The sequence below is a fragment of the Rhineura floridana genome, chromosome 4 (assembly GCF_030035675.1).
Source record: "Rhineura floridana isolate rRhiFlo1 chromosome 4, rRhiFlo1.hap2, whole genome shotgun sequence".
NCBI lineage: Eukaryota > Metazoa > Chordata > Lepidosauria > Squamata > Rhineuridae > Rhineura > Rhineura floridana.
Genome location: NC_084483.1, coordinates 102,467,093 through 102,487,108, shown reverse-complemented (window position 1 = coordinate 102,487,108; position 20,016 = coordinate 102,467,093). Strand labels below are relative to the sequence as shown.

The 20,016-nt window shown below is 42.9% G+C and overlaps 1 protein-coding gene across 5 annotated transcripts in view; it reads right to left on the bottom strand.

Annotated features, from left to right (window-relative positions):
• Positions 1 to 20,016, bottom strand: part of AKAP7 (A-kinase anchoring protein 7) — a 135,406-nt gene that overhangs the window by 96,303 nt on the left and 19,087 nt on the right. For all 5 annotated transcript variants that reach the window (XM_061623846.1, XM_061623848.1, XM_061623849.1 and 2 more), the window contains exon 5: positions 5,073 to 5,233. In XM_061623846.1, the coding sequence (XP_061479830.1) occupies positions 5,073 to 5,233 (161 nt within the window). The remainder of the gene's footprint in view (positions 1 to 5,072; positions 5,234 to 20,016) is intronic.

Genomic DNA, 20,016 nt, shown 5'->3' with positions numbered 1-20,016 from the left:
AATTATATATCATTGTAATGAATGAATTTATTTATTGTATTTATATACCGCCCCATAGCCGAAGCTCTCTGGGCGGTTTACAGTAACTAAAAACATTAAAAACAAATATACAAATTTAAAACACGTCTTTTAAAAACAATTTAAAGCACAATTTTAAAAATTTAAAACAATTTAAAAACACATGCTAAAATGCCTGGGAGAAGAGGAAAGTCTTGACCTGGGGCCGAAAAGATAACAGTGATGGTGCCAGGCGCACCTTGTCAGGAAAATCATTCCATAATTTGGGGGCCACCACTGAGAAGGCCCTCTCCCTTGTTGCCACCCTCTGATCTTCCCTTGGAGTAGGCACCCAGAGGACAGCCTTAGATGTTGAGCGTAGTGTATGGGTGGGTTCGTATCGGGAGAGGCGTTCCATCAGGTATTGTGGTCCCAAGCAGTGAATGTTGAATTACTCTCATGCTTAATGTAAATTTGGCATTTAGGTCTTTGGTAATAGAAAGCTGCTGACTAAGTAAAATCTGTCAAAATGTTTCCATTTATGAGTTATCTGAGGTTTTGATCTTAATCAGAGTTCTAGATATAAACACCTGCCTGTAACCTCAATTCCACTGTTGAAACAGGAGCTTATCGGAGGAGAAACCTCACACAGGTAATGGAAAGAAGGATATAACCGGTGGAGAAAGCTACACCTCAAAGTGGGGCCCTTGAATGTCCTCAGTCCCTAGAGAAAGGACCATAGCTCCATTATAAAGCACATGCTTTGCATACATGAGGTCCCAGGTTTAATCCCTGGCATCTCCCATTAGGACTGGGAAAGATCCCTGCCCTGAAACCCTGGAGAACTGCTGGCAGTAAGTATAGAAAATATTGAGCTGCACAGACCAACAGCCTGACCTGATGTAAGACAGCTTCCTATGTTCTTAATTCCTTCCTGCTTAAGCACTCCAATGGCCACAGAATGGTTAAGTAAGTGCAGGGTAAGTACGGACACTTTTATTGATGAATACCAAACCTACCAATCCATGACCCCATTTTTCCTTGCAGGAATCACACAATGACCTAAATGTGGGCGTTGTTCTATGAACCAGTCACACTGCACTCTGTCAGGTCATCGTCTGGCTCCTATCAAACCCAAGTTCCCCTTTCATAGTAAGCATGGGCTGCTCCACTGAGCTACAGCTCACCATAAGGTTCCTTGAGTACTTGAGCAGTACTAGACGATAAGATCTGGACCTAAAGGTTTTTACACAGGAGGATGGGAGAAAAGGAAGAAGTTGTATGATTGGCCAGTTCTGAGAGATTACAAAGGCTTCTGTGTGGTTAAAGCATTGCACTCTGGAGTGACCTGGCTTTGCTGACCCTCCCATTTGAAATTATGATTGCTATCAAGACTTTCAAAAAGAAGGCTTTGCCTAGGTGGGAGGGGAAACCATACTTCCATCTTTCAAGGATGGAAATCAAGCTCGCATCTTTCCCACTGAGCTACTGACCAGGTAGGTAACTGTGACCTTCTTGCTAGCTTCCATTCTCTCTTGACCAATGCCTCCCTTCCTTCCCTTCCCGTGCAAAAAAACTGTTCCCTTCACACAGGCACAAATACAAATGTGTTGTGTGCAGTGTTATAAGCATTGTCTGTGCGGACACTTTGGCAGCCCAATGGATTCCAACTAGTCTCTATGACATCTGGTTATGAAGTTGTCCGGCTGATGTGATTGTAATAGCAATCCTTCCAGCCATTGATTTTTGTCCAGTAAGGAGGGTGGTTGCAGGTTACTAGCACTGTTGCAGGTTGCAATGCAGGTTGCTAGCACTGTTTAGGGTACCAGTTAATTTGACCCAACGTCCAAACCAAACCCGAAAACCTATAGCTGCATGGATCAAGTGCTGCTCTCTTCACCATTGGATCATGGATGCCTCTGACAAAGAAGGCATTGTGAGATCTTTCTGGGAGTATTTTTATGCTTTGTGTTAGAGAGGGGATGTGGGATGAATTTATGCATCATGGCATTCCTGATCATGTACTAACACCTTCCCTGAATGCTTACTGTGGGGCTTGGTTCAGATGCAAGGAAAACCATGGTTTCCTGCTACAAGAATTATCTGTTATCTTTTTGGTGCCTATTGAAGACCTTCCTCTTTCAACAAGCCTTTTAAGTTGAGACCTTATCCCAGTCTGCGTCTGTGTTGGAATTGTCTTTTAGTATGTTTTTAAACATTATTTTTTTTAAAAAAATGTTTTTAACCTTTTTTTTAAAAAAAAGATATTTTGAAAGCTTTAAAAAAATGCTGTTAAAGATGTTTTGTTGTAATGTATTTCGAAGTCTGTTTTTATGATGTTTTAATGTTTTTAGTGCTTTTATTTGCTGCCCTGGGCTCCTGCTGGGAGGAAGGGCGGGATATAAATTATAAAATAAAATAAAATAATGACCCGCAAGAACTCTCAGGCTCATATGTTCCCCCTCTGCTTTCATACCTTTGACGAGAATGAAAGTGTCCACTTTCATATTTACACTATCCATAGTTCCCAAGATTTTAAAACTAAAGAGAGTTGAGATTTCTTACATTAGTGAGAACAAACTAGGATCAAACTGCAGGCTCACTACAGCTTGGGGCAAGAACCCATGATTTCCCATTATGTTTGAATTGTTTCTTTTTTTTTTTTTTTTTACAATAATTTTTATTCAAATTTTCATAAAACATAGAAAACAAAATCATAAAACATTCAAAGACAAAAAACAAAACAAAACAAAAATGATTAAACAAAATAAAATAAAATATTGACTTCCCATTTGTCACATATCAAATCAGTTATAGGTCTACAATATATAACAATCCTGTCTCTTAAATCATATTATAAAATCACTTTCCTCCAGTAGTTATCTTAATTAATCATCAAATCTCATAAACATTACTTTATTCTTTCCACAAAAAGTCAAAGAGAGGTTTCAATTCTTTAAGAAATATATCTATCAATTTTTCTCCAAATAAACATGTCAATTAATCCATCTCGTTAATAATTATAATAATCTTATTGTCATAACCATAGTCCAAATAAACATTTCGATTAATCCATCTCATCAGAATCTGTTAGGTCCAATAATTTCAATAGCCATTATTCCATTATCCCTATTAGTTCCATCTTCCATCTTCAATAGTCCTGTTAAGTCCAGTAATTTCAGTGTCCAATCTTCCATTATCAGTATTCCATAATAATCTTGCTGTTGTAGCCATAGTCATATAATAAGAGTCTGATGGGAATTTCCTCTATCCCAAATATTTTCTTGCCATCCATTCTGAATAAGTTGCTGAAATACTGTTGTAAAGTCATATCTGTGTTCTTCTTTTTTACAAAATGCACTGGCTCATCTCTTAAGAGTTTTTCCATTGTCACATGGCTGCAGTTAATTCCATAGATTTTCTCTATATCAAGCTCCATCACATCATTCCAGTCCAGAAGATTATCCAAGCCATTGATAACTTTATCTCTAATATCTTCATTAATTTCTTCAGAGATAACGTTAAATTCCAAACAGTAGATTTTATTTCTAAAATCCATAAACTCCAGATCTTTTTCCAATTCCACATTTGTTCCAATCTCCAGGGCTTGTATCTTCCCTTTATTTTTTCTTTTCTCATCTCTGATCTCATTCTCCTCTCTCACAGGATCCCCTATTTCTTTAAGCTCCTGCGTCATTTTGCTCAGTTCAATTTTCAGCTCCTTACTACCCTGTTGCAGGGTTTGTTTCGTTATCTCAATCTCATCCATTATTTTCTGAAACATAATTACTTCCAGATTCTCAGCCACTTTCTTGATTGCCATTTTTAAAACCACGAAAACAAAGCAAAACAAAAATAAAGAAGAACCACTTCTTATTTCAGCAACAATTGGGTTAATATTCCAGGCTTGATGACATCACAGTATAAACAGAGCAACCTGCCTTATCTCTCTATGTTCAAGAATGCAAAACAAATTTAGTTCCCAGCATCAAAACAGTTAGTGGCGTCGTGAAGAAGCAGATTCGTCAAAATAAAATAGACCAAAAAGAGAATAGTCCCAGACAATATAATATTCCTCGGAATAGAAATCAGGAATAGAAATCCCTCTTCTGTTTATTATCTTTAGAATGCACTTCCAGGATAGCTTTTTGCGACAGAAACAGAGATAAGCTGTTAATTTCGTGAATAACAGAGAAGAGCTATATCTCACCCAGAAGTTGTCCAAAGCCGATCAATCTGACAAATCTCCTTTTGCTGCAACAATTTAAACCAAGTAAAAAAAATAATAGAAAGAAGGGTGCTTGCCTGTTAGTCCGTTCTCTCTTTAAAGAAAAGATAAACGTATCGCTTAAGCAGATAGAGCTTGTTAGGAAGTCCGTCCGGCATTGTTGGCTGGACCTTATCTCATAAATTAATGAAATCCAGTCCTCCCAACAAAAACAGGCTTTGAGGTTGATCTCTACGTTTCTCCCTGCCCGGGAGAAATTTCATCAGTCAAAAAAAAAAAATGTTCTGACTGATTTATATCTGAATAAGCTTCTTTTGAGGCGGGAGCCCGTCCCAAAAGCAGGCACAAGCGAAGTCACCCTTCCCGGAAGTCCTATGTTTGAATTGTTTCTGAGTGTATCATCAGCCTTGTGACTGGATGGAGGCAAAGTTGCTAGGAGTGTTGTGGGGCTGGTGGTGTAGCACAGTTATTTCTGGTGCTATTGTTTTGCTTTCTTGTGAGCTGCTGAATCACAAATAATAGAATCACAAAGGACAGAATCACAAATAGATTCAGCTTGTGCAAGCACTGGTGTAGCAGATGCCAGTGTAGCATGCGACAAGAGGATTGGCCTATCCAAATGCAATCTTAAGCATTCCACTGAATGCAGTGGAATTTATTTCGGAGTAAACATGTTAGGATCAAGCTGTGGGAGATTGCTGTGAATAGCACAATATGAAGAAAAGACTATTGAAAGTTTTCAAAGTTAGCTGTCCCCTGTAACAGAGAAGTGAGTTTGGGGGCTAATATGTATTAGAGGTGTTAGTTGCTTTTTGGAACACTTTGTAACATTACTGAAAAGCATTACCTGATATCTTTAAAAGTGTGGCTGCATGATCACTCTCCCTCAATTTCACAAATCCAACTTGATTTCTAAAGTGATCAATTCCTTGAAAAGATAAATCCAAGGGCTTTCTTTGCAGTAGTTCTTCTATTAAACCTTCACTCTCCATAAAAGCACCAACTGCACTATCAAGAGGAAAAATCAGAATTGATGTTAAAATCTCGTTCAGTAATACCAACTCTCTTGCCAAATCTCCTTCCTTATGTTTTACACCCTCCATTTTTTGAAACATAACAGTGAATTAAAATATTAATTATTAAATATGTTTATATGAAATGTTAGCTCTTAATTTTATGTGAACTTAGAAAATATGTCTTGGGATGTTGCAATTTTGAGTGGAGGAGCAGAAGTAGGGAAGAGAGTACTTAACCACTTCCACATTCCCACCCCTATCTGCTTTTCCTCTGGTGGGGCTCCAAATCCATTTGTGCACAAAATCCAATTTGCATAACAGACATAGCCCTCCCCCCACAAAATAAAATCACATGGCGTAATTCATGCCCAAGTTAACATTTTACAACCCTATTTCCCATTGAAATCCAAGGGTCTATAACATAATCCTTTAGTCTGTGTCAGTGTGGCACATCAGATACAGAGTAGAACAAGAGTTTGGGACACCTCGGTTCAAATCCTAATTAGTTACAAAGTTTTCTGGGTAAATTTGGATCAGGACACTATCTTTCAACCTCACAGGGTATTGTGAGGATAAGAGGTGGGAAGACATGTATGCCACCTTGTCCTCCTTGAAGGAAGGGCAGGATAAAAACATTTTTTTAAATGGAATTTGCTGTCTAGAAAGCATTGTTAGCATTATAGCCTTAAACTATAGCAGTGACTCCCAACTTGGATGGCTTTAAAAGTGAATTAGACAAATTCATAGAGGATATGACTATCAAGGGCTACTCGTCATGATAGCTATGTACTACTTACAGTATCAGAGGCAGTTTCTGAGGAACACAGCAGGAGAATGCTATTGTGTGCATGTCCACCTTGTGGGATTTCCATAGGATCTGGTTGGCTACTTTGGGAACAGGATGCTGGACTAGATGGTCCTTTGGTCTGCTCCGCAGGGCTCTTATTATTAAACTCGTAATGTCCACAGTAGGGATGGGAGAGAATATCCGCTAAATCGGACCTGGTACTGGATTCTGACTGATTTGACAGTTCACTATCCTTTCAGACCGGCCCTGATTTCTTGTGGCAGGCTGCAGCTGTAATCAGCACAGATTTTGCAGGCGCAGCTGCAATTCGCAAGGGTTTCCCCCCCACTTTTTACATAATTATCTTTGTAATCAATGCTGTAACTGCAGGTATGATAACCATTGTCATTTGTCCATTATATATCACAAAAAATTGTGTTATCACAATATATAAGGAAAAAATATTGACTGACTGGTCTGCCCTAGGGTATATACAGTAGGGCCCCGCTTGTCGGTACTCTGCTGTTTGGCGTTCCGCTAATATGGCGGCGCCAGTGGGGCAATCAGCTGTAGCATGGGGAGCTCCAGCCACCACGCTCCAGCTGACAGCGATCAGCTGGAACACGTGAGCTCCCTGCACTCCAGCTGATCCCTGTCAGCTGCAGAGCGGGAAGCTTGCACGCTCCAGCTGATCACTGTCAGCTGGAGCTCCCTGTGCTATAGCTGATCGCACTATCAGCTGTAGGGCGGGGAGCTTGCACGCTACTGCTGATCGCTGTCAGCTGGAGCACAGGGAACTTCCGCGCAGGGAGCTTCTGTGCTACAGCTGAGTAGGGCCCCACTTTCCGGCGGTTTTTGCTTTCCGGCGGGGGCCTGGAACGGAACCTGCTGTATGAGTGGAGCCCTACTGTATGTCATCAATGTTAATTGTAAAATCATCCTGCAATTTCATGTTTTTCATACAAGACATCTCAGAGCATTCTGAATCTCCATCCTCTTGCATGGGAAACATTACGATGATGAGACTGATCCACGTTACCTGCCCCACCCCACTTTCATTGCTGCTATCCTGAGCTACCCAAGGGCTGTCTCTCTCTGTGTGTGTGCTAAATGTGTGTTTGTGTGTGTGTGAGAGAGAGAGAGAGAGAGTGAGAGAGAGAGAGAGAGAACCCAGAATAGAAGGTGATACTAGTGGTGGTGGTGATGATGCTACAGTGCTTCTGACAAACTAATTCGAGAATAATGAATAGTGAAAAGGAGGGGAATCATTATGCAGCACATCAGTTAGCCTGAGCCAAGAGACTCAAAGGTGATTATCTACCTCATTGACATGTAAATAGGAAAAAAAACCATGTGGAACACTGTGATTATTCACATAAGCTACCTAAAAATTACACAATTTTTTTCCGCCACCGTCAAACCACCTGGAACACTGTGATCATTCACGTAAGCTACCTAAAGATTATGCAATCTTTTTCCCGCTGCCAAAAAAACAGGTTGAATACTGTCATCATTTACGTAAGTGTTTACATTAATAATAATTATGAAAAAAAATTGCCACTGAAAAACCCCACCACGGATCGAATCACCCAAAACACACACATAGCAAATCAAACTAGCAAGTGCCAAAGCAAGCAGGAACAAAGAATGGGCAGATCTGGATGAAACGCTGGACTACTGGAATACAAGCGGATCAGAACTATGCAGCAAACTCCCTCCCTAGTCCATAGTACCTTCTAAGACAGTTATTTCTCTTTTCATGTAGTGTATTTTCTGTTATTATTGGGACACTGACCTAATAGACACTAGGTGGCGGTAACTACCTGGTGAGCAGACATCCACGAAGTTCTAGAAAAAATCCCAATCAATGGATATTTTATATTGGAAAATTTGAAGTATCACCTTCATTTTGACTTCCATCGGCTCACAACTTATCTGCTCTAGACTACTGTCCTGACATGAAAATTTAGATATCTTTAGATATGTAGTTTTATCAGTTTTAGCCTTATGACATAAGTGAAGAAATGGCAGACTGAGCAATTCTTTCCTTTTATGGCTAGCACCAAGACCTTAACTTTGGACTGGAATCAAGACTCCAACAAAATTAAGAAACGCAGGCATCCTGACAACTACTTCCTTGAAGTTTTCTAGCTTTCAAAGAACACATTTCACATTATCTTATATACCAAAGACCACTTAACAGTCTGCCACAAAATCACAGTGCATTGAAGAGCTTTCTGGGGCATATTCCAGGCCTATACTTAGACCGTGCGGGGCACTGACCAGGCTTTTTGGGCCTCAATGTCATTCCATATGAAATGGGTATGCAATTGTGCCTTACAAGCATATCCAGTCACTTCCTGTGAAGATTCCCATTGCAAGGGAAGTAGTAAGCAAGCCATCTTTCCAGGAAGCTTGTTCGTTTCTGCTGATCTACTCACTGAGGAGTCCCAGATATGCTTCTGAGGACCCCAATGTTCCTAGGAACAGAGTTTGATAACCACTGCTTTAAAGGGTGGTCTCAGTTAATTGTGGGTCTGGCTGTCATAGGGAGAGTAGGAAATAAACACAACCCTCAGGATTGTCTAGCTGAAGGGCCAGTTCATGCACATAACCTAGTGGCCTTTCTCCCTTCACATAACCCCTCTTTAGATGTGGGACCATGTGAAGAACATTAAGATCATGCTTGGACAACCAGCAGTGTTTGACAACAGTTTCTGCTATTACGGCAGCACTTTGTGAGACACCACACTCATGGGAACTCTACAAATCTCTCTATATTTGCACTGATGTTTCTCCACATGATCATGTAAGGAACAAATGTGTTAAGGAGCTGGCTGGTTTACACAGGTGAACTAGCACTCAACATAATAGATGGAGAGGAAGCAGCAAAAAGAAACTTGTACACAGTTCTCTCCAGCAGAGAATATAGGACATTCCGCAGCTCATTAATTAATTGCACATCAGATTTATGATTCCACCCCTGTCCTCCAAAAAAATAATGAAAACCACATAATGCTTTCTTTTAAACTATAATCAAGTTATCTGCAGATAATTCACTAGGATACTGGAATATGCTGTCAACGAAAACATACCTTTCAAGATGGATACCCTCTTCCCTCCCCATCTCTTTTTTACCCTTTCCATTCTCGCTCAGCTTGCTTTTCCCACCAGAAAAATCCTTTTATAGCTGTCCTGTGAACTGAAGTTTACTAAACTATCCTCAAGAGACTTTCTGTATAACTGCTGTCTTCATATCTACTCAACAGTGGATTCATAAGTTACAGTGCAGCAGGAAAAGCAAAACCACGAGTGACTCTCACTTCTGCTAAAACATACAGCCTTGCCCTTGAATGAGAGCTCTGTGCCTTGGGGACCAGCTGGTTCTCACATTACAGCAGAAGCCTCTCACACTGGTGACACAGACTGTACTAGCTTAAAATTTGTTTTGTGATACCACTTCTTCATTCGGGGTCATGGCCTACAGTGTTTACACAAAGTAGTAATTTGTGTGAGATAACTGAAAGGGAAGGAAGGTGATGGGGTCAGCTCACTTCAGATGCCCACAAAAAGTAGAAAGGGACAAAACTGCTGGAAGATTGTGATGGGTAGTGATGTGTTGATTTTGCATTCATTTTCACTTTCACATTGTGCACGTAAAAACCTTGATTATTGTCAGCTTAGTATTCTGTGTGAACTCTGAAGGTAGTTTAATAATTTTAAATGTAACATGTATTCTCAATATTTTCAGTTTCCTTTAATTCTGTCTTCATTCTCTACTAACTGCTTTGTTAAAGGCAAAGGCAAATCGAGGTCAATGTACTCAACCAAGTATTTCCAGGGACTTCAATGCTAAGCTTAACAAATAAACAGGCCATGACCTTAAATTCCTATTATGATTAAAGCAGCAATGCACAAATAAAATTATTAGAGTTGCCACTGCTGAGGATTACTCAAGAACACCAGGCCACAAGGATACATTGGGATATGTACTTGCTGCGAGTATCCTCTCAGATAAGGACTTCCCTGCAGAAGATGGAACATCAATTGGCTGGACATGCAGAGTATTTGTTCTGAGTGAATCAATTACGAAGAACGTAACTAGTTAGATGAGGGAACAGAGGGCTGCACGATAACTTGCCTGCTGGGTGCTCTGGGGCAAAAACCAGAAGCCATCTAGATGTAACCAAGGAGGTTTAATGTGGCATGCCCCATTCCCCTTGTCCCATAATTCTTGTCTCAGACACCTGATTTATTGGGTGCTTATTGCTTTCGCAAACTACTTGCCTAGTACTGAAATCTGAAACATTCTGTTTAGAGCAGTAAGCTCAAATTGCAGCCTTCTGATGCTGTTTAAGATGAAAAGCTGAGAAATCTTCTATAAGTTTGTTTCACTCTGCCTAGGACAGCAGAGGCTGGGAAAGACTGTTGAATTAATCAAAACAATGAACTCATTGCAGGGGTGGGGGAAGTCTTCACAGCTGTATTCTCAGCTAGCGAGAGCAGCTCCAAGGCCATTGTAAGATAAACAAAAGTCAGAAGTGTGAGATCAAAGACACTTGCCCCTGGGAAAGATAAAAAAACTCACAGGTATAAGGTGCGACCTGTCCCCCTCCCAGAGGGTCTTTTTGGGTATAAATAAAGGACCCTTGCTCTGGGCAGAGAAGCCTCAACACTGGCTAGAAGCCTTGGCACCAGCCTACAGGGAAAGAGCGACGTAGTGTAAATCTAAACAGGCCATAAGGGAACTCTCTTGTCTGTTGTCTGGGCGCTTCCAGCAGGGGAAAACAGAGAATGTAAGATCTGTAAACCTTAGCTGCTTTTGCGTGCAAACCAACAGTTTTGCTTTAATAAAGGACTAAATATTCCTTCTTCACATGTGTGTCTCATGGTCATTCAGATCCTGAATTTTCATGCCACAGGGAAGGAAAAAAACCTTTGGCAAAGCAGGTGCAAAGATAACAAATTGCACAAGATCCCAGGCTATGGTCTGAAGGCACATAAGGCCAGCTCCCTGCTGAAGCTAAGCAGGGTTAGGTCTGGTCAGTGCCTGGATGGGAGACCGCCTGGGAACCATATGTAAGCCACCTTGGGTTTCATGAAAAAAGAAAGGCGGGGTATAAATGTAATAAATAAATAAATAAAATAATTAGAGAACCTTTTGGAGAGTGATGGGACTGTGAATGTTAAAGGTAAGCTGCTAACGAGTCCAAGACCTTCAGGCTAGCAGTCTCTGAAATTCTGGATGAACCTTGATGTATGACTGTGCAATATACAGAGAAGATGCTTTGACAGATTAAGAACTGAGAGATCTTTAGTGTGAGGGAGCAATACCAGAAGAATGCAGCCTACCTAAACCAAAGCATAACCACAGAGTAAGTTTTTAACCACCTTAAAAATACATATCATTGTCCCCCCCAACAAATGGTGAGGTAAAGTGCACAGTTCAGACCAGGGTATGCTTTAGGAATAGCAGAGCATATGCAAAGGAACATGCGACAAGGAGGCATGAAGAGGCATTCCAGTGACAGTTCCACAACCCTGGGTTTCATTTGCACTAGAAACAGTTGCAGATACTAAGATGGTGAAACACGAGTAGCCAGAGCAAAGTGTTTCCATTAGCCACACCTGGAGGGGGAATGGGCTGATCTGCAGATCAGTTGTGAAATCTCTTAGAAGCTGAATTAAAAAAAACACTCAAGCTGCTCCCATCGGGTTTTACAGTAAAAAGGGACAGAATTTGACCAGTGTTTGGGGCCCCTGTTTTCAGAAGAGAAAGGTGGAGATGCACTGGAACTGGCAGAACAGTGAGCGTGTTTCTACCCTAAGTTAACCTGTGGATTGCAAGGGGAGGCATATTTCCACACAGCTGAAGTCATATAGTGCAGTGGCAACATATGCAAATACCAATCACACAGATTAAGTTATTCTTCCAATCTAGGCCACTATTGAAGCCATACACAATATTGAGGCAAACTGAGTGATTGGCTTTTGCATATTTTAACAATGCAGTGTAAAGCCTTGACTGTGAGCCCCCCCCCCCCCGGTGGCTAATATGATGCAGAAGTAACATGTGAATCCAGGCATAACCTTAATAAGTGGAGGACAATTTACTTGATTATATATTTCAAGGTTTATTTTTATATTTTTTGATTGCTGAATTTGACCCAGAGGCTTAACAGAAGATCAGAGTAAAAGCCTAAATAAGTGAACAAACCAAGATGTCTAGCTGTTGTTGACATTCTGAGCTGCACAGGAATTTCCTTTTTTTAATTCATGAAAACTGAAATTTTGTCTTCTATTAACCAAAGATTTCTTAAGCGGTATTGGCATATTTCTCTTATGTTGTCAAGTATACAGGACTTCAAGTCAACAGAACGGCTGGTATTCAGCTAGCATTCAGAAATAATGAGTGTGGAAATGTAAACTGCATTACAGGTATGGGGACTAGGCAAGGATATTGCAGCACAGAGAGAGAGAAGCCTGAGAATGTGGCAAAGCAGAACTTTAGAAGCAGTGCACATTTTGAGGGAGGTTATGAAACAAAACATGACATTTAATGACTAGAGACTACACTTGTCAGAAAGGAGGAAACACATTCCCTTTTTCAATTATTAATTTAAATCTACGCAGAAAGCTAATTTTGCTGCGGTCATCAAAGCCTTTACTCTGGCACACTCTGACTTAGCTCCATAGGTGCTAACGCAAGGCTTTGAGGATCACTACCAAATTTACTGGAAGTAAAATAAATGGAAGTGTTTTAGCTTTTAGCCTAGCTGTGTTGAAGGGTCAGCAGTGGACTCATTATATCTTTCCTTGTACATTTCTCTTCTGTGATTTACTTTCACTAGATTTCCAAGCTATTAGTTACAGCACGGAGAAGTCGTTCTTTGCTGAAAGCAAATTTGTCAGAAACAAATATTGTGGAGCCCTGAGTTACATGCAAATGGGTACAAACCATGCATGAACAAAGTTCAGCAGTTCACTCAAGTCATGTGCTTGTTCTCCTGAACTTAAGTTCCACTGAGTTCAATGGAGCTTACTCCCAAGTAACAGTGTATAGGATTTCAATCCTACTCTATTAAAGGGCATCAGAAACCGTATCTGATATACAGACTCAAAAAAATGACTCTACCAAATGAGCTGCTATTTCACAGATTAAGATATGGATCACTTGACCACAGGGGACGTGATACAGCTGAAGCAACGTGGGTCTGGGTCTGGTCAATGCTTGGATGGGAGACTTCCTGGATACCACGTTGAGTTGCAAGGTGGAAGAAAGCCAGGGTATTGATGTACTAAAATAAAAACATAAAAACTATTGGAGGTTTTGTGTATGTTAAATTAGCTTAGCAACAAAGACCAGCAACAGCAGTTGAAATGGATTATTTTGTGGCCTTTTGGCACCAATGCTTTCACATTTTTTTCTTCCTTTATATCCATGTATACCTGCAAACTAAGGATAATACTGTATGCATCTGATAAAGCGGACTCTCCTACTTGGTGGGCCGCCTCCAGAAAGTAGGGCTTGGGGAGCACTGCTCGATACCCTGGACTCTCCATTGTGGAGTCCCACAGGGATCGGTTCTGTCCCCCATGCTTTTTAACATCAACATGAAGCCTCTGGGTGCGGTCATCAGGAGTTCTGGAGTGCGTTGTCATCAGTATGCTGATGACACGCAACTCTATTTCTCCTTTTCATCTTCCTCAGGTGAGGCTGTTGATGTGCTGAACCGCTGCCTGGCCGCGATAATGGACTGGATGAGAGCTAACAAACTGAGGCTCAATCCTGACAAGACTGAGACGCTGTTGGTGAGTGCCTTCTCGGCCCAGACGGTGGATGTTCAACCTGTTCTGGATGGGGTTACACTCCCCTTGAAGGAACAGGTTCGTAGCTTGGGGGTTTTGTTTGATCCATTCCTGTCTCTTGAGGCTCAGGTAGCCTCGGTGGCACGGAATGCGTTCTACCACCTTCGGTTGGTAGCCCAGCTACGTCCCTATCTGGACAGCGACGACCTCGCCTCAGTTGTGCATGCTCTGGTAACCTCTAGATTGGACTACTGCAATGCACTCTACGTGGGGCTGCCTTTGAAAACAGTTCGGAAACTACAGCTGGTGCAAAACGCAGCAGCCAGACTGTTGACGAGGACCAGACGGTCCGCACATATAACACCTGTTCTGGCGCGTTTGCACTGGTTACCTATCGGTTTCCGGGCCAAATTCAAAGTGCTAGTTTTGACCTATAAAGCCTTACACGGTGCAGGACCACAATACCTAGCGGAACGCCTCTCCCGATATGAACCTACCCATTCACTACATTCAACATCAAAGGCCCTCCTCCGAGTTCCGACTCACAGAGAGGCTCGGAGGGTTGTAACGAGATCTAGGGCCTTTTCAGTGGTGGCCCCCGAACTATGGAATAGTCTCCCCGACGAGGTTCACCTGGTGCCTACACTTTTATCTTTTCGGCGCCAGGTTAAAACCTTTTTATTTTCCCAGGCTTCTTAAAAATTTTACATTTTATTGTTGTTATACAGACCAGGCTGTTAATTGTTTAAAATATATGCTCAGTGTTACTATTGTCATTTTAATGTATTTTTTATTGTATTGTATTTATTGTGCACCGCCCAGAGAGCCTCTGGCTTCGGGCGGTATAAAAATAGAACTAAATAAATAAATAATAAATAAATAAATGCATCTGATAAAGCGGACTCTGTTCATGAAACCTTAAGGCATGATAACTTTATTAGACAGTTAGTATAGTGTGAAGCGGCTAAGCAACTAAGCTAAAACCAGGAAGTCCTCCTTTCAAATCTCTGCCATGTTCACTAGGCGAATTAGACAAGAAACCCACTCTCTCTCTCTGCCTCAGTTCCTCCCATCTGCAATGCGGAGGGGAGAAACAGTAGTGGCTCATTTGCATGTCTATTGTATGACAATATATATTAAGCACTTCACAAACACTTGACAACACTACACAAATGTTAAGCATTGTTGTTATCCTAGATTTTCCCATGCACTGTTTCTAATCTTTGACCTGCCCTCCTTTTCTTCTACCCATTAACTTCTAGCTAAACATATTTGCTCCTATCAAGAGGATTTGAAATTATCCTGAATCACTTAGCCTCTGATCAGGAACTGCCAAGCAGAACCAATCCCAGTAAAGTTTATAAGCCCTGCTTCCAAGGTACACTTCGGAGAGCATTTTAAAGATTGCTCCTTTGTAGCCACAACTTTACCTGTTCCACATCTGATGTCAGAGGCTTGGCGGGCTTAATATAGCCAGAGGCTCCCCATGCTTGCGCTAAACAGTTAGCGTGCAGCTAGGTATGTGTTTTGAATTATGTAATTAGAGGGGTCCAAGTGTCTTTGGAACTGCAGTACGTCAAGAGAGGAACTTTATCCTTTTTGTCAGGAAAATGGTTTTTCTGCCTAAGAAAATGGTTCCTTACTAAATACCTCTGGGTAAAATCTTGTCTGTGGGATGAAGTCTGTTGTCACTAAATGGAATGATCTCATGCTAATGAAGCATCTTGTGCTTCAAGGTCAGGGAATGAGGCCTGCTCAATGGGAACCTCAGTTCATCTGTGGGAACACGTCTACCATGGCACTGGAACGTTCAAGCTTAGAAGCCTTCTGATTGGCTGTTAGGGTTCAGCCTAGTACTATTTATTTATTTATAGAATTTATTAGTCACCCATCTGGCTGGCTGTCCAGCCACTCTGTGCGATGTACAACATAGGCATATAATACCTAGACACTGAAAATCTAAAAACAATGAAGATAAAATCTAGCCCACCCCAAAAGCCTGCCTGAAGAGCCAGGTCTTCAAGGCCCGGCGGAAACTCATCATAGAAGGGGCATGGCGGAGATCATTTGGGAGGGAGTTCCACAGGGTGGGGGCCACAATTGAAAAAGCCCTCTCTCTCGTCCTCACCAGTTTGTCTGTTTTGACTGATGGGATGGAGAGAAGGTCTTTTGAGGCTGATCTTGTTGGGCGGCATAGCTGATGATGCTGGAGGCGCTCCTTTAGATAGACTGGGCCGAAACCGTATAGGGTTTTAAAGGTCAAAACCAACACCTTGAATTGGGCCCGGTAAGCAACTGGTAACCAGTGCAGCTCTTTTAGCACTGGAGTAATATGATCTCGCCGGCGGCTACCTTTAATCAGGCGTGCCGCCGCGTTCTGTACCAGTTGCAGCTTCCGGACCGTTTTCAAGGATAGCCCCACGTACAGCGCATTACAGTAGTCTAGGCGAGAGGAGACCAGGGCATGTACCACTGATGGGAGCAGATGATTGGGAAGGTAGGGGCATAGCCTCCGTATCAGATGGAGTTGATACAGCGCTGCCTGGCTCACAGCTGAAACTTGAGCTTCCATGGACAGTTGGGAGTCAAGCATGACCCCGAGGCTACAGACCTGGTCTTTTAGGGGCAATTGTACCCCATTGAGCACCAGGTCTAAATCCCCTAACCTTCCCTTGTCTCCCACAAACAGTACTTCGGTTTTGTCAGGGTTCAGCTTCAGCTTATTCCTTCCCATCCAGCCACTCATCGATTCCAGGCACTTGGATAGGGTTTCTACAGCCAACCTCGGTGAAGATTTAAATGAGAGATAGAGCTGCGTGTCATCCGCATATTGGTGACACTGCAGCCCAAATCTCCTGATGATAGTCCCACTGCAATACAGTGCCCTCTATGCCTAACCCCTCCAGGCAATCCAGAAGGATACCATGGTCAACGGTATCAAAAGCTGCTGAGAGGTCCAGGAGGACAAGGAAGGTGCAGTCACCCCTATCCAACGCTCTCCTCATATCATCCAAGGCGACCAAGGCTGTTTCAGTCCTATATCCAGGCCTGAAGCCTGACTGAAATGGATCCAGATAATCCGCTTCCTCCAAATGCGCTTGCAACTGCTTCGCCACCACCCGCTCAACCGCCTTGCCCAAGAATGGTAAGTTTGAGATTGGGCAAAAGTTGTTCAAATCTTGGGGATCCAAGGAGGGCTTCTTTAAAATTGGTTTTATTACTGCCTCCTTGAGGGCTGATGGCATTATGCCCTCTTCCAAGGACGCATTTACCACCGCCCTGATCCCCTCGCCCAATCTGTTCTTGCAGCTCATAATGAGCCACGACGGGCAAGGGTCGAGTAAGCAGGTGGTTGGCCTTAAGGTTGAAAGCACCTTATCCACTTCATTAGAAGGAAGAAGCTGGAACCAATCCCACACCACCGGAGAACCACTGGCCGACTCTGGCTCGCTCACTGTATCCATGGCGTGCGGAATCGCACTCTTTAGACGATCAATTTTATCCACAAAGTGCTTTGCAAGCTCATCACAGGAGACCTTAGAATGTTCCACAGGTTCCGAAGCAACTGGACCGACCAGGGTTCGGACCACTTGGAACAGCCTCCTGGGACAGCACTCTGCGGACGCAATAGAGAGTGCCCTTATCGCCACATGGTGGCTGCAGCTGCTCTAACCCGTGTCTGATCGTCATCAGAGCAAGATTTCTGCCACCGGCACTCTAGCCATCTCACCTCCCGCCTCAGAGTTTACAATCGTGGAGTATACCACGGTGCCGTCTGAGCTCTATTCAGGGGGAGAGGGCGTTTTGGAGCCACCCGGTCTAATGCCCCGGTGATCTCCTTATTCCACTCCTCCACCAGGGTCTCGACCGAGTGCCCATCTGCATGCTCCATAAAGTCCCCAAGCGCATTCAGGAATCCATCAGGATCCATCAAGTGCCAGGGGCGGACCATCCTAATGGGTCCTTTATCCCCATGGAGGGTGTGTGGCATCGAAAGGTCTACTCTCACCAGGTAGTGGTCTGACCATGACAAGGGGGTAAGAGATGTAGCCCCCATTTTCAGATCACTCCCCTTCTCTCCTGAGACAAATACAAGGTCAAGTGCATGACCAGCTACATGGGTGGGCCCCATGGAAATAAGTTGCAGCTCCCAGGAAGCCATGGTTTCCATGAAATCCCTAGGTGCCCGTGAGGATGGCCCCAACATGTACGTTGAAATCCCCCAGTACCAGCAAGTTTGGGGATTGCACCCGCACATCCGAGACCACCTCCAGCACCTCGGCCAGGGAGTCAGTCGTGCAGCGGGGTACACGAGCAGAATCCCTAAGCTGCCCTTTGGGCCCAACTTCCAGTACATGCAATCAGCAACCTTGGTCTCATGAAAAGGAGGTCTGGTGAGAACCAGGGACCCCCGATAGATGACCGCCACTCCCCCATCCCGACTTCCAACCCTCGGCTGCTGCGCATATAGGAACCCAGCTGGACACATGGCCTCAAGGATGGGAGCCGCAGCCTCATCCAGCCAGGTTTCCGTAATGCATGCCAAGTCCGCGCCCTCATCCAATATCATGTCATGGATGAGAGATGTTTTTTGGGCAACGGACCTGGCATTGCACAGCAGCAACTGAAGGTTAGAACATGGAGTCCTGCATCCCTCAGCTATCTTTCAGTCTTGGGCAGGCCCAGAACAAGGAACAGATATTATGTATCTCTCCCTAGTTCCTCGTACCTGACGTGGCCTGCCACTAGCACCCCACCAGCATCTGCCTCCCAGCCTCGTTATATCTTGGCCTCCCACCCTCCCCCCAGATTTACACATGCCCCTGACGCTGGAGTCCGTAACTCAGGCAGGCCACCCACCCTTAAAATCACCCAGAACCCACCTTAAAACCACCCAGAACACCCTAAAATCCCACAACCACATCAGAGACCCACCCCCTAACAACAGTTAATTTAAAATCACAACAAGAATATTTAAGAACTAACCCCCAAGCCTAACCCAAAACCAGAAAGTCCTCCAAAGGAAGCTGCATTTGAATGCTGGAGGGTGGGACAGGCAGATGGAAACAGCCTCCCCTGATAGCAGCAGAGTCTCTCTCCCTCACAGTCCTTCTCCTACTATACTTTTTACTATAAAGCTAGCCTCATCCTTTGTCCTGGTGCTCCACACCTTTCCTTTACAACACCTTGCGTGCTATGTTGCTTTGTTCCTGGTGGGGGCAATACTTCAATGCTCTGTATGGTAGGTATTAGAGCTAAGATAAGTTAGCTTCTTTGTATTACTGTTTTATAATTCCGAACTGTATTCTTAATGGTGTTTTTCTAACTATATTCTTATTGGTACTATGGTACCCTTTTATGCTGCTATTTTTTAATAATTTTTAATAAATCCACCTCTTATATCTTTGGCATGTTTTCTTGGTACTAGTCCAGTCCTAACCATCTTGGTTAACTACTACTGAGTAAGTTGCTTGGGACTGGGGCTCCAGGAAGCAGAGAATCTGGTTCTTAGTTCTTGCTCCCTTTGGAATCCCAGATATGTCCAGTTTAAGGTCTGAGAGTCTCCTGGCCCAGACTGGTTGGACATAAGGAGTGGTGGCAGCATACTACATTGGTAAGTTGGCAACTGCAGGCAACAAGAAGAGCTGATTCTCAGGATTTGGGGGCCCAGTAATCTTGACACCTTCTGTCCCCAGATATAGTCAAAAACACCATGTCCATGCCCTGGCACGGCTATGACCCTTAGGCTACATAATTACATTAATATCTAGCTTGCCCTTCAATCATCTTTTTTCTGTACTAAAGCCCTAAATTCTTTAGCCTTTCCTTTTAGATGATGCTCCAATCTCCAATCATTTTACATTTTCCAGCTCTATAATAACCTTTCTGAGATACGGCAACAAGAATTGCCTATAGTACTCCACATTTCTAACAATGGCATGGACTAGCAGGAATATTGGAAGGGGGTATTAATAGCCTAATTTTCAAAGCTAAACAACCCAGTGGTTTGCATATTAATTCTATCCCCTTACTATCTACATAATGTGAGAACTTGTATTTAAATAAAGTTTTCCTTATATCACAGAAGTTATACTACTACTAAATATAAATTATTAACATCAGCCATGCCATTGATGTCACAATTACTGTTAAAATGAATTCAGAATGTTTCGATTACC